The sequence below is a fragment of the Rhinolophus hipposideros genome, assembly GCF_964194185.1.
Source record: "Rhinolophus hipposideros genome assembly, chromosome: 3".
NCBI lineage: Eukaryota > Metazoa > Chordata > Mammalia > Chiroptera > Rhinolophidae > Rhinolophus > Rhinolophus hipposideros.
In genome coordinates this window covers 48,012,721-48,028,538 of record NC_138049.1, presented here as the reverse complement: position 1 = coordinate 48,028,538, position 15,818 = coordinate 48,012,721, and the positions used below count along the sequence as shown (strand labels likewise).

The following is a 15,818-nucleotide window of genomic DNA, read 5'->3' as shown; positions in this document are numbered from 1 at the left end:
GAGAGGCAGAAACTATTCAATAAACCTGTAAAACTGGACACAACTAAGGCAGCAGGTATGACACAGGGGAGGTAGGTAGTGAAGAAGAGGCCATTTCTTCTCAAACGTAAATGTAAACAAAGTCATGAGGGCATAAACAAATGGCTCCTGACATCTCTCTACCAATGTAGAGAGTGGGAAGGACCAAGTTACCTTGGATTGTGGGCAAAAAAAGATAAAAACAATCGCAGAGACATGGCTGAGACTTGAGGGGAGGTAATGCATAGAAATATGATATAAAACAATATGTATGCCTCACCAACATAACTAGTAGGTGGGTACAGTTTAGGAAGCTGTATCCTTGTATGGCAATCCATTTACTTGAGGGCAAATGCAAGATGCAAATTTAAGGAAAACAAAAGGAAACATCAAAAGAGTTATTTTGGGGTATCGAGTACAAAATCTGAAGCAGACATTAAAAACAGGTTAATTAAGAAAGAAGCAAGATATGGGACCATTTATGTAAATATCTGCTAAAGATATCATTCTCTTAAAAACAGAGCAATAGATCCTTCTTCCCATGCCTTGTGGATAGTTCTGAGGAGGTAGAGAAGCAATAGAGGAATCCTACTTTGACCACCACTTTCATTAATATAGAGGAGAGATGCTTGGTATGTGGATGGAGAGGGGAAGTGACCTGCCACCTTGGAATATGCAATGGCAGAGAATGCTGGATATGATCACTCACGTTCCCTAGAATTTAGACACTCACGTTCCCTAGAATTTAGAAAAGCAGGGGTTTTGTTTGTTTGTTTGTTTGTTTTTAACATTCCAAAGAAAGGTGGATATGGTCCCACACTCAGAGACTCAGGATAGTTTGTGGGAATGGGGGAGCCACTGAGGGGTGGGAAATTCTGAAAATGAATATTGTGTCAGGAAGGTTAGGGTGCATGAGGGGCTGAACCCTTGGGGGAACTGCCCAAGGTAATAAAAGGAGCGATTAGGACTATGCTCATAGAAGGAACAAGAATTAGAATTGGATAGATCAACATTTAGAGTTTATGGTGTAATATTTAACAAAAGAGGGTGAGAAAGTGGGGCTGGACAACTTTTATTTGCTTTCCTTCCATTGTCTCCATAATGAGAATGTTTTCTAGACTGTAAAGGGTAGGACAGATGCCATAAAAAAGGCTATGAATCCCATGTTGGGGACAAAAAGAGACCATCTGCTACACTAAGCAAATTTAGATCTCCCAACCTAATGAGAGAATTTGTAGATAATTTCATATCTACTTTTAGATCATCTTTGCTCTATCATGATGAATGGGAGGAGTTTCTAAAAGACAGAAGTGGACAAATGTTGACCAAATTTTCAAAATTGGGAAAGACTTTATGATTTCTGAAACTCTAGACCAATAGGCTTGATGGCTTACCCTCAAAAGTCCTCGAATATACCATTAAACAAATGGTTGATGAGCACTTAGGAGAAAAAAAGGTTTTGGTTTACCAGAAACTCAGAGGGAAGCAAGCAGCATGGTAGAGTGAAAAGAGGATGGCTTGGAAGTTCTAGATCTGGGTCCTGGCTCCACTATTTGTAGGCTGTGAGAGCTCAGGGGAAGGAAGCATATTATCATTTTAAAGTAAAATGAGAAAAACGGAAGCTCCTTTACAAGTTTGTTGTCAGAATTAAAGTAGATAAGTGAAAGCCTACTTTGAACATAATAGGAATTTAATAAATGTTTGTTTTCAAAAGGAAAGACTGAAAAGTGGGATCTGACTGCTAAAATAGCACGTGCTTTCTTGGATGGCATTAGTGGAGGTATAGTATCCTAGGTGAGGGAGGGGAGAGTGCCCTGGGCCCTGTGCCAGTCAGACTGCTGCGTTCCATTCTGGGCTCCAGTCTTTAAGAGGGGCATTACCAAGGTGAAGTGTATGCCTGGGTAAAAGGCACAGGACAGAGCAATCTGGGGAAAATATGGTGGCTCCTTTTAAGTTATTTGAAAGGCTGAGATCTGGAAGAGGAGTTGTCCTGTGCTGGGAGACCCTGGCGAACAGAACCACTATCAGTGGGTGAAGCTGACAGGGAATGTGGAGTGGTTAAACTTTCTAATAATTAAAGCTGTCTCACAATGAAACAGGCTGCACAGGGCTTTGCAATTATATTGCAACCCTCCTACCACAAGAGAAGTCAGTGCAAAGGAGAAAGGTATTTATTGTGTGAATCACTCTTTGTTTGTGTGGATCGTTCTAGATGGTTCTCCCTGCACAGAAAGTATGAGTGCCACCTGGAGGACCATCTATGTGAAGAGGGAAACCTAAGCTTACTGGAGGAGACAGATTGGGCTTCACCTATGGAGTTCCTTAGAGGTCGCAATGAAATTCTGGAATTTCAAAATAATATTATTATCGAATATTAGTCGACCACCTTAATTCTGTAGTTTTAAAGGAAAAAAAATGCAAAGAATCCTTGAGATAGTGGGGGCTGTATGGTCTTTGAAGCCAGATAGATTATGCTAGAGTCTGGATCTGCCATCTATTATTTGTGTAGGTAAATGGGCAAGTTATTTAACCTCCCTAAATCCCAGTTATCTATATGATAAGATTCTTGTGGAGGTTAAATGAGTTAATGCGTATAACACATTTAGCATGGTTACTAGTGCTTCTATAATGCTAGCTATTGTTACTAGGATAATCTATTATTATTACATCAAATTGGGGCTTCCCGTAGGCACTATAATAAAAGCCATAATTTTCAATGGAATGTCCTGGAGAGATTTGAGGATTGGGCAGAGATGGCCCCCTTGGGCTGAAGTGGGGCAATCTTGACCATCCACAAGTAGGAGCTGGTGCAGGCTGTAACCCAGGGAACAGAGAAATGTGCAGGAGACTGTTAAAAGAGGATTGAATGAGACATTGTAAGTAAAGCCCTTAGTCAGGTGCCTGGCAGATTCCAAGCAATTGGTATGGACGAGTCGATCGTTGATAAATGAATAAGAGGGCACCATGAGCAGCTGTAAACCTTCAAGAAGCAGCCAGAGAGTGAGCTGAGGTGCAAAACTGCCAGAGAGGCTAATTCTGCCCAACAGTGCCCTTGCCCTGGACCACCTGCCCACACACAGCCGTGGTATTATGGCATTTCAGTGGTGCTGCCCATCTCCAATGCCAAGACACAGCACAGGCAGGTGAGGAGGCTGGGAGGCAGATTCGAATAAAATCCCTAGAAAACAAAAGATGGTTTCACATGTCACAGATAACAGCAATCCTTCCAAAATTTTCCACCACTGATATATGATTAGCTGTGTTGTTGAACTAAAGCCACGTGTTTTGAAACATGATTTTTCATAAAGTCTTCATGAAGGAAGAAATGAATGAGGGGAATGACTACAGATAGAAGTCAGATAGCTAGCACACTTCACATTTTAACACATCAGTTTGTACTGAAGTGTAACCCAAGGTCCCTGCCTGCAACTTGTTCAGGTAGAGAAGGGTCTCTTATAGTCACAAATAATGAAACTTCAAATATTCAAGTATACATTTAGAAAACAGAGAGAACAATGATAAAAGTCATCAAAGATACATTTGAAAAGAGATTGAAATATATCTTTTGAAAACAAGGGGAGTTGCCAAAACCAAAGTGAATACAAATCTGAAAAAAATTCAGATGTACATTTGAAAAAAAAGAGTCAGAACAAAGGGGAGTTTGATATTGGGAGAGTACAATGCTGACCACTTTTTAGTTAAAAACTGTTAGTTGAATTTTAACCTTTAGAACATGTCTATTAGTGGAGGGGGGTATGGAGTACTTCTGGAGGGGAGGAGGTGTGTGCAAATTTATCCCATGACTGTCAATAGACAAATGTTGAGGTCCTTGAGGGCAAGTACTGAATTTTTCCCGCACTGGTTCACAGTCCAATACCTTTTTGAGCACAGCTCAGCACTTATTTTTGAATAAATAAAAGCATTACAAATAGAAGCTCAATTTTTTCTTAAGCTTCAGTTTGAAGCAGAGATGGTTAAAAAAAAAAAAACCCACACAAAAATGTGCAGATGGTTAAATCAAAACAAAACAAAACAAAAAATAAGCTGCAAGAGGTCACGGATACATCTTATTTAACTCATAGCCCCAGTGCCTAGTACAGTGCCTGACGCATGGGCCCTCAACAAATGTTCATTTATGAATGAATAAATTAGATTATGTGGTAGCAAATACTCAGGGCCAGTCATAGTTATAATATCTGGAGGTAATAAAAAGGAGAGAAAATGGAGTCATGGGGGATGGCAGCACCGTGACAATGGGAAATGGGGTAGGACATCAGTTTCTGCTTTTATGTGGCCCATTTTCCATGTCTGCAATCACTTGCTGGTTCTTTCTTCCTCACGTTTCCTGGGGAGTGCTGTCGCTATTGATGATCTCACTTTATAGCTGAGCACCTGAGGCTCAGAGTGATTAAGTACCTTTCCCTACCAAGAACTGAAGCTGAAGGAGTGGACTAAAGGATCTCGGAGATTCCTTTCAAGGCTCTTTTGTTGCTCTGAGATGTCTTGGGCTATTTCTGTGTCCTCTCAGGGCCAAATAACTTGAAAACAGAGAGGCAGACATTTGGCACCAGGTAGACCAGATTTTCCGATGTTTGAATTTTCCAGTTTCCATCTGGATGACTTGTGTTAAGAAGATGTAAGTTACATTTTATCCAGCTAAAATGAAGCAGAGAGTTTTGTGAGGATATGCTAATATTCTTAGGCAACCTAACACAGCAGACCACGGGGAGAAATCACCTTCTGAATCCTGTGTTTGGCTGTGAGGATGGACCCACGGTCACTGAATACAGGCCAGGATCCCATTTCTTGCTTTGGCTGTAGACATAGACTTGGGCCAGTATTGAGCCCATTTGTCAACACTCATGGAAATCCTGAACCAAGCCCATCTCTGCTCTGCCTTACAAAGCTCATGGCACATGTGAAAGGACCTGCTTTGGTGACCTGGGCGAAAATTTCTGAAATCCAGCTTATAACTTACAAGATAAGTAGAACTTGAGTCATGGTATAAAGTTCCTGCAGGGCAGTTTTCTAATGAAAATTTCAATTCTGACGAGGATGCTCGTTAGCCTGTCCTTGAGTTCCAAATGCCACTTCAGGAGAGAGAAGAGAAGAGAGGAGAGAAAGAGAGGGAGGCTCTCAAACTACAAAGCAAAACAAAAAACCCAGTAAAATCCTTAAATAAAAAGAACTGTGTAGCAAATATCATTGTGTTGGAATCTAAACCTGCAGAAAACGTATTTTGAAAATGAATTTCTCCATGAATTTGCTTATAAACAAAAAACAAAAACAATATCCCTTGCTGGTTCTAAATTCCAGTCCTGATTTCTGCATGGCGTTATATATCTAGAGCTAAGTCATGTTTTTCCTTCCTTCACTCTCTACCCCAACTTTGCAAGGAAACTTAGAGTGGTGGGCTTGGTTCCCCCATCAGGTTTTGATGTGCCCCTTTCTGTTACATGGAGTCTCATCCTCACACCGTTCTGCCCTGCGGGGCTTGGGTCATCCCGTCTTAGTGGCATGTGATAGATACGGTGGCTCTCGCCCTTCCTTTGGAAGATAGTTCTGCCATGTAGTGAGTCAAGCAGATCGTTCATCAGCTCTCTTTTTAAATAAAACATGGATAGCACAGTTTATGGCTTCCACTATTCAAACAGCAGTTGAACTTGAGAGGAATTATTCATTTTAATGGTTTAACGCTGATTTCCGAAGCCATGCTGCTTTGTCAGCTTTTGCTTGAATTAGAGAATGACTGGCCTTGGAAAAAGAAGAGGGCTCGGCAGGAGTTGAATAGACCTTCTCAGGATGGTGGGCTTCTGGTACACCGTTCCTTGTCATGTTACCTCTGGGACCATCTCCTAGGAAGCATGGTGGGGGGCTGGTGTTTGAGATGTAGCATGCAGTTGCCCAGAGAGAAGCATGCTCCATTCTATCTCAAAAACACGCATGCTCATAGGAAAGTTGTGGATAGAAATTTTCTTTTCCCTCCTCACACTGCCATAGAAATATCCTTCCATTAAGTTGAAATGCACTTAAACATGTGATGTTCCTGGGACCTCAACCTCTATGCGGAAAACACAAGGGACTGAAAAAATAAACTATACAACAAGCTTACTGATAGGCGGACACGCAAGCTTTACATGTTATGACAATTAGCTCCATTTCACAGGTGAAGACACCAAAGCTGAGATTTTCCTAAGATTGCACTACTAGTAAATAATGGAGCCCAGGCTCAAACCCGCATCTTCTGACTCCAAATCCCATGTGAGTGCCATAGCCTCCTTTGCCACCCAAGTGCCCTGAGGGAGGCGTTGTCTAAACCCAGAGGAACAGTTGAGCTGGGACCATGGGACTCCAGGATCAGGCCGGAAGCTAGTGTTCAGGTGGGGTCAATCTGAGGCTCTTCACTCATGCTCTAAGGTGTCTACCTACAGGTGGGGCCGACCGCAAACCCCTTCCAAACACTGGTCCTCCCCCTGCCCCCATCTGTGTCGATCAATGCCACGTTTAGCAGGCCGAGATCTAAGGGACCGGCCTCTTCTGGCAACTTACAATTTTGCAAAATTGTAAGGAGCAACAACGTCTGAGTAGCTGCCTGGTGCTACGTTTGTGGAAAGTCAGAAGCATGTGAAGGTTTTGTTTTGTTTTCTTAAATCGTTGATGGCCTTCAGGGGATTGCCAATATCTTTTCATTTTGTTCCATTGCTAAAAATGTCTTTACCCAGATAAGAAAGATTTCAGCAAAAGGGTTTCTTAATTAAATACTGCCTGGTGCCAAATTATCACTCAGAGAGCCGTGGTGGGTCCCACTGAAGGATGAACTTCACTCCCATAGCTGACAGGGTATTAATGGGTTAATTAGGAATGCTGTCCCCCTCCCCCAGTCACTCAAATCTTCCCTTAAGCCCAACAGAATGTATATATTGTGCCCGTGTGGGTAACCTCATGGCATACTTTGGCTTTGACTTTGGACGTTTATATAAAAATAAGGCTCAGTTGCCAACATGAATAGCTTCCTTTCTTTCCAGGGGTAATACAAGATGGAAAGAGTTATAGGAACCAGAAGTCCTGCCTTTCAGTTTTCTTATATCAAGAGCAAGTGATATTTCTGCTGAGGCAGTGTCTTTTGAGCAGTTCAGCGGTGTAGGTTGCCACACATTTATTTCACAGGAAAGGAGTGAATCTATCAGGCCACTGAGCTTATAAGTACTACCCTGGCAGCCAGCCACCAAAATATAAATAGTCTAAATGGACTAAAGGAAATGTTCATTCTGTTGTTTAGAATTGGACACATCCCAGAAAGGTGAATTTAATCTTTTTGAGGACTGCTGTTATAGGCTTGAATGGAATACACATTTGTTTATCTCCTTTGTGATCTTTTTGTCGTCCTGGTGATACGTTATGTATTTGTGATACGAAGCATTTCAGCTGTCGCGCCCAGTGGTGTTGCATGAGCTGATTGTTCAGTCCCGAGATTGCCATCGTTAAACAGCGTCAGCCTCAGCTCAGTCCAATCTGGGACCTGTTAGGGAGAGAAGTGGAACCAAAGGGGCCAGATTCCAACAGAAACAAATCTGGGGTGGACTTAGGGGAAATCATCCCAGAGCCCAGTGAGTTGAGCTCTACATGTCTTAATCTTTATCTCTTAAAATAGCTAAAGGGACGTTGGTACTTCTTGGCATAATAAGGAAAAAGTAATGCCTCATAAAGTTGAAAAAAAAAAGCTCTCTATGGAAAAAGAAGGGAAGGATACCTCATAACACCACAATTCAGAAAAACCATAGTTTATGAGACACATGCTGTGTATTTCATGGATATGTAAATGTTATTTTATTAAAGAGAGATCTCCAGTATATATTTTCACCTAACTACTAAATCTTAAGTAGTCCACTCTGGTTCTTATAATGAAATCTTTAATTACTAGAAGTGTGTCATTAGTTAGATGTAGAATAAATGATGGTACTGCATTTTATTGCCTCACATGATATAGCCATTTGTGCCATAAATTCATTGACCTCATCTTAACTGATGTGTCCTGTAAGACAGACTTGATTTATTATTTCTTAAGTGACAATTTTTTTCTCTAATAATTTTTTGCTTCCTCAGAAAACTTGCTTTTCTGTGTTTTTAGATCAGTGTTCTGAATTGAAATGTAAGAAGGCAAGGATACACACACATTCACACTCAGATTACCCCAAATGAGATAATCATAAACTGTCACACTATTACCAAAACACTTTGGGATGTTGCAAAAAAACAAGTAATTAAATACTAATACTTTCCTTTAACCGGAAAGTTTGATGAAATAGAATTTTGCTTTGAACTTTGATGTCTGTAATTCTTTTTATGTGGAAATAGATAAAATGTGGTAGAGAATGCTCATTTGATAATTGGGATAGATCTGTGAACATTCCTTATTCATCAGTGAATTATTGAAAGTGAAGGAAGTGACAGAAGAACATTTAAGTTATATTTGGATTATTTTTTGTGACTCCAATGGAAAATATTTAGCTTGAGGAAACAGAAGAATCCTCTGGAGGCAAGTAATTCATTCTGGTAATTTAAAAACCAATTAGGGATTTCAGAAAACTCTTTCCCTTTATGGTTAAAAAAGAAGATCCAAAGGAAATATGCCAGAAATTTTGGTATATTATTTTAATTGATTTAATTCATTGATAGTATTTTTTAGTTCATGACTAAAGAAACTGTATTTGATCATTCACCTCAAGCTTATAAACTTAGACTTTAAGCTTTCTATGGATGTCTAATACTGAAATAGAATCAGGTGGCTTTATTTCCTATTGGAATTTAATGTCACATCCTTATATATTCACTTTATAAGAATGATCAGATCTTAAAAATAATAACTTTAATGTGTAAAATTTTCACTACTAGTTTATTTAATCTTTATCTAGATGAGAATTTTGAGGGTCTGACAGATTCTGTGTGTCTCTTCTCATCAGAAGCAATTCTGTACTTGTTTGTAAACTAGACATCTCAACTACGATAAAAAAAAAAAAAAAAAACTTCCCTTAATTCTGAAGAAACCTGAAACACTGTAGTGAAACACAGGAGTATATTAGCATTGAAATTATTTTTTTGGCAACAGGTATTTTGCAAGAGGAATTCGATATGAGACCAAACAAAAAACTGTGTGCCAATAAGTGTTTCTTATTCAATCTCATACCATCAAGTATATTACCTGCAAGTATCAGTGAAAAAAAAAGTGAGAAGGAAAAAGTGAATTTATACTTGGAGACCCACATCTGTCATGAATGTGTGCACCCACAGTCACACACTAGCATGCCACCACTGTTTACAATCAAGGAAAGCTGAGAGTTAAATGAGATGAGTAATCAAATGCCCAGCATATGTTGTTTTTGCACTGTTAATGTGACCAATCATTATTAAAATTCATCATCTTTTAATGCTATCTGTTTACCATAGTTAAAAAAAAATGCACCAACAAGGGAACAGCAGACATACTCCTCAACAAAAACAGGGTTCTATGTAGAGCAATACTGGAACCAGTGCTTTTGTGAGGGGAAACTCAGATTCAGTGGACTCACCACTGCATTTCAGAATTCTTCCTTTGCTGCTGTATGGATTGAGCGCTAAAGAAATGCCAAAAAAAAATAATAAATAAATAAAATAAAAAGGAAAGAAGAAAAAAGAAAAAAAAAAGAAAGGAAGAAAGAAAGAAAAAAAGGATAATAGTAAAAAAGATTGTGTAATGTTCAGTCAAAAAAGTAAGGCACTGAAAGAACTATTGAAAATTTTGACATCTGTTTATCTGTTTATAGCTATGGCAAGATTACTCATATTAATTCTTGTTTAAAATGCCATATGAAGGGAAGACATTTGTGCAAACAAGAGTCATATTTGAATTGTAGATCATGTCTTCACCATCTGTGAGAGCTGATGGTGTTGCAAAATTAATGTGTTAATGAAATCACAATAATTTCTCCAAAGTAATGGGTTCTGAAGCTGAGAATGACTATTTTTTGAACTTTGATGTCTAGTGATTTCCAATTGGGAAAAGCTCTCAGCCTTTAATTAGTTCTGCAGCCCAATTTTAAAATAAATTTGGTGATGCCTTTCTTTTGCCAGGAGTAGATTTGAAAGGGGGGTGGGGAGGGAAGCCATAACAACTTTTGGAAAATGTTCTCTGGTGTTTGAAAAGTTGTTAAATAAGCCTGTGTGCCAAGTAATGTCACCAAAAATTCTGACTACTAAGAGAGAGTGGGCAAACAGCTCAAAAAATAATTCTAGCTTGCTGCAACATCACAGGTTGGGAATAGCTAAACCTCACACAGACTTCATGACTAATTCCAAATTTCCCCTTGGAAGGCAGACATAATGATGTGCAGTGCTTTGTGTTATTGGTTAACACAGCACACCCTTTCCAACTGCATTATTGAGCACAGTCAATAGTGTAAAGTGACTCTGCATGAGGAGAATTTTAAGGGGCTATATTTCAAAGCCCACTGAACTTTCTGGAGAATCCTTCTCTCCAAAACTATTTAGATTTGCATTTACAATGAGCCTCTTTGACTAGTGAAAATGTGTGGGCAGGTATATGTATTCCTTTTTGTCAGATCCGCCTTAAAGGGGACAACACAATTTCTTCTTCTTTTTTTTTTTTAAATAGGAGATTGGGATAGTTGCTGTTCTGAAGAGTTAATATTTTATAAAGCAATTCTGGCTCCCAATGAGAAATCATTGTACAAACATTTAAGAATTCTACCTTTTAGAAGGAAACACTTCAGTCTGTTTGAAAAATTGTGATAAAATTTGAAAGAACCTTCACATGAAACATGAAACACTATCTATCGAAGGAAATTGCTTGTCTTACCTTTTTCTTTGTATTACTGTGTTGTAGGTATGTGACTGGTGTAAGCACATAAGACACACAAAAGAATACCTGGATTTTGGGGACGGGGAAAGAAGGCTTCAGTTCTGCAGTGCAAAATGTCTCAATCAATACAAAATGGACATTTTCTACAAAGAGACACAGGCCAATCTTCCAGCTGGGCTGTGCAGCACATTACACCCTCCCATGGAAAATAAAGCAGAAGGTACCGGGGTGCAGCTGCTCACTCCAGACTCTTGGAATATTCCTCTAACAGATGCTCGGAGGAAGGCCCCCTCCCCAGTGGCTGCAGCTGGCCAAAGCCAGGGCTCTGGCCCAGCGGCGTCCACCACCGTCTCTCCATCTGACACTGCCAACTGCTCTGTCACTAAGATCCCCACGCCGGTGCCCAAGTCCATGCCTATCAGCGAGACAGCAAACATCCCTCCTGTCTCAGTCCAGCCCCCGGCTAGTATCGGGCCTCCCCTGGGCGTCCCGCCTCGCAGCCCTCCTATGGTGATGACCAACCGGGGCCCAGTGCCGCTGCCCATCTTCATGGAGCAGCAGATCATGCAGCAGATCCGCCCTCCCTTCATCCGCGGGCCGCCGCACCACGCCTCCAACCCCAACAGCCCTCTGTCCAATCCCATGCTCCCTGGCATCGGGCCCCCGCCGGGCGGCCCCAGGAACCTGGGCCCCACCTCCAGCCCCATGCACCGGCCCATGCTATCGCCCCACATTCATCCCCCCAGCACCCCGACCATGCCCGGAAACCCCCCGGGCCTGCTTCCCCCGCCGCCCCCGGGCGCGCCCTTGCCGAGCCTCCCCTTCCCGCCGGTGAGCATGATGCCAAACGGCCCGATGCCGGTGCCCCAGATGATGAATTTCGGGCTGCCGTCGCTCGCCCCGCTGGTGCCACCCCCCACCTTGCTCGTGCCATACCCCGTGATCGTGCCCCTGCCCGTGCCCATCCCCATCCCTATTCCCATCCCTCACGTCAATGATTCCAAGCCCCCCAACGGATTTTCCAGCAACGGGGAGAACTTCATTCCGAGCGCCCCTGGCGACTCCTCGGCGGCAGGAGGCAAGCCAGGCGGACCCTCCCTGTCCCCCCGGGACTCCAAGCAGGGCTCGTCCAAATCCGCCGACTCGCCCCCCGGCTGCTCCGGCCGGGCCCTGAGCCTGGCCCCCGCGCTCGCGGAGCACGGCCGGGGCGAGGTGGTGGACCTGACGCGGCGCGCAGGCAGCCCCCCGGGCGCGGGCGGCGCACGCGGCTTCCCCGGCGTGCTGCAGGGGCCGCAGGACGGCGTCATCGACCTGACGGTGGGCCACCGGGCCCGGCTGCACAACGTGATCCATCGCGCGTTACACGCGCACGTGAAGGCGGAGCGCGAACCGGGGACCGCGGAGCGCAGGACCTGCGGCGGCTGCAGGGACGGGCACTGCAGCCCCCCGGCCGCCGGCGACCCAGGCCCAGGCGCCCCCGCGGGCCCCGAGGCGGCCGCGGCCTGCAATGTCATCGTGAACGGCACGCGTGGCGCCGGCGGCGCCGAGGGCGCCAAGATCGCGGAGCCGCCGCCGGAGCAGCCCCCCCCGCCGCCGCCGCCGCCGCCCGCGGCCCCCAAGAAGCTGCTGTCGCCCGAGGAGCCCGCGGTGAGCGAGCTGGAGTCCGTCAAGGAGAACAACTGTGCTTCCAACTGCCACCTGGACGGGGACGCAGCCAAAAAGCTGATGGGGGAGGAGGCCCTGGCGGGGGGCGACAAGTCAGACCCGAACCTTAATAACCCCGCGGACGAGGACCACGCGTACGCTCTGCGGATGCTGCCCAAGACGGGCTGCGTCATCCAGCCTGTGCCAAAACCCGCGGAGAAGACCGCCATGGCGCCCTGCATCATCTCCTCGCCCATGCTCAGCGCCGGGCCCGAGGACCTGGAGCCTCCGCTCAAAAGGAGGTGCCTCCGAATTAGAAATCAGAATAAGTAAAAGGTTTGTATGTCCACCTGGGCTCTCCGCGCACGAGCCAGTGCCCCTCTCCTTCCTTCTTACAAGGCAGAGGCGAGAGCGTTGAATTGAGAATCATGATTTTACCGTGCGTGATTTACAGTACGCCTTGTGTAGTCACACTCTAGCATCATTTTGATCCAACATCGTTCCCATTTTACAGCTGAGAAAACTGATGCACAGCATGTAAATACCATGCCCCAGGTCACTTACTTCATAGTAAAGCCCACTCTTGAGCCTGACTTGGAACACTGTCTCCTTAATTACACTTTTATTATTATGCTCATCTCTGTAATTCACCCTGTTGGAGAAGAGGAAGAGGTAGGAAGGAAGTAGAGATTGCTTGGGGCCTGGTAAATAACGCAGTCATGAGGTTATTAGGCTGTGGTAAAAGGTGAGCTGGGCAACTTTCTGGAGCTACTAGACTCATTAGCAGAAGGTCCAAACTCAACACATGTTCTCCATAACCACGGGATTCCATTTGCAAGATGAGAATGAAAACTAACCTTCGTACATGCTTATGCCACCTGAACCCAAGCCACTAAGCCCTCTTTGCATGGCAGGGTGTTAGAGCAGTGACCCATAGCTCCTGTTGGGATCTCCTCCTTCATTTTGTCACCAACCAGCATTCCCCAGGGCAAGTCTCAAGCATCACTGACCAGCTTTGCTTTCTCCCAGTTTTTGGACTCCTCAGCTTAGCTGGTGGGTTGCTCACCTTTGCTGACTGCGGGAGGCTTTGACAGGGAAAAGGGCCACATTGCTGATGTGGATGAGCGTGCACATTTCTGACCTCAGTGGGGGAATCTTCCTTAATGCCAAGTGAGACGCTGATAATGCGTCCAGAATTTCCGTTAGGGGAAGGGGAACTAGCATGTGTGACATACCCGCTATACCCAGATGTGGCTTCATTTGATCACCCTGCCAGTCCTGTTGGAATAGGCATCATCTGCATCTTCTTACCAAGGAGGAAAATAAGGCTTGGAGATGTGGCCCAAATCAGAGTTGGTGAGTGGGGAAACCAGTATTCAACTCAGGCCCGCTGAACCCAGAGCCCAAACTCTCCCCTTTATCCAAGAGATCGACAAACAGGCTGACTTTCACTTGAGATGTATTAACTGTATATGCAGAAGAAGGGAAGAGAAGTGAACATTTATTGAGTACCTAACTTGTGCACAGCTCCTTCCAGGAGCTGGGAGATACAAAGGTGAATGTGACGCAGTGCTGCCTCAAGGCATTTACAGTCAGTGGGGATGTAAACCCAGGAAGGAAGGAGGCCTGGGAGAAATGGACCTTGTAGGAAGAACAGTGGCTCACGTCGATATGTATAGGTCCTCTTCTAAGTATTTCTCAGTGGTATTTATCTGTATGCAGATCCATACGACAGTTATTAGTATCTTCATTTTACTGGTGAGGAAACTGAGACGTAGAAACTGAGTAGCTTGCTCAAGAACACCAAGTTAGTAAGCATAGTCGTGATTCAAATCCAGGCTGTCTGATTCTAGAACTACACTTTCTTTAAACCACTCTAAAAGAATTGGCTAATTGGTCCCTTTATGACCCTAGTTGATAAAATTCTTTTCTCCACCTCCGTTGTCTTGGGGGAAGTTCCTAAAGAAAACCCAAGCTTGCCTACCAACTTCTCTACGTGTTTAGACAATATTCAGGTTTTTTTGACAGTGTTCAATTCTTATTTTTTCAGCAGCAACAAGTACAGGCCTAGAATACCAACCCATTACTCCACAGTGGGAAATATAAGTGTGGACCAGAACGTTTGGTGTGACGTGTCCAGACCATTGCCTCCAAGTCTAGCATATTTATATTGTCATGTACCTAACTTATAGCCAGACTTTGCCTGGGAAGCACAGAGCCAGAGCGAGCGGGCTTGTTGGGTGTACAAGAGGGAATTCTCAGCCATCATAGTTTGAGGTTTCCTTCTCCATTGATGGCTTTGCCAGTAAGAGCAGGATATGAAAAATCAGTTCACCATGCCTTCTTGCTTGTACAAGTTCTGCTGTTTGAAGACAGATGGCCTCAGCCTTCTCATTGTCACCTCAATTGAAAATGCGCCTGATTTCTCCACCAGAGTAATTTCATCTGGTTGACAAAGCAGTGACTAATGGGAAGATGTGGGACAAAAAAGGGATGGCCTTTAGAAAGACCAGAAAGCATCGGTAATTGTAATTTTAAACACATTCTAATATCACTCATTCAAATGACATAAAGAATGGGAAGGTGAAAGATTTTACTACTGTTACTGCAGTGAGAAGTGACCAGGTCAAGAATAGTAGCACTAGCCCATAAGTAGCATGGGGCCAAAAGAACAAAAAGGCATGAAATATATGATGGCTATTTGGATGATACATGTTTCTGAATAAAGAATCAGGCGAGGGCCTTGTGTGTAGACCAGAGTCGTTACTAAAAATATTAACCTGGCTTTAGCCAATTTCAGAAGATGCAGTGATGAAATTGCCCATAGCCCCTTGAAATGAGAGAGTTCTTTTTATGATGGGTCCCTCAAGAAATTACAGCTTTTCTCTAAAGTCAGAGACACTCAGGCTTTGCCAGATACAGTGGGGTGACAAGTCAAGTGATTTAAGATGGGGGAAGGACCGCCTCTCCTCCGCTAAATCACGTTTCCTCTTGCCCTCTCTAGTTCCATGTCAGCTCAGATGCACAGTCTCAATCTGCCATAATTCACTCACATTCTCTGACCCTTCCTGATCTTCTGTGCACATGTGGTGCTGTGTTTGTTCTCTGCCGTCAGAAACCCAGCCCGTTTGTGTGGTTGCAGAAATTGGAAATGCATCTGTTAAATAAAGGACTGCATGGCTTTTGTGCCCTGACAGTGAGCACTGTTTGGTGACAAGTTTAAGACAAAGTGGAAAGTATTGAAAACCAAAAACAAACCTGGGCTGAGGTTGGTGGGTGAGGTGCAGGTGAGTGATTTCTC

At 43.8% G+C, this 15,818-nt stretch overlaps 1 protein-coding gene across 2 annotated transcripts in view; it reads left to right on the top strand.

Annotated features, from left to right (window-relative positions):
* Window positions 1-15,818, top strand: part of SOBP (sine oculis binding protein homolog) — a 161,832-nt gene that overhangs the window by 129,275 nt on the left and 16,739 nt on the right. For both annotated transcript variants that reach the window (XM_081033263.1, XM_081033262.1), the window contains one exon: window positions 10,898-12,853. In XM_081033263.1, the coding sequence (XP_080889389.1) occupies window positions 10,898-12,850 (1,953 nt within the window). In that variant the 3' untranslated portion in view covers window positions 12,851-12,853. The remainder of the gene's footprint in view (window positions 1-10,897; window positions 12,854-15,818) is intronic.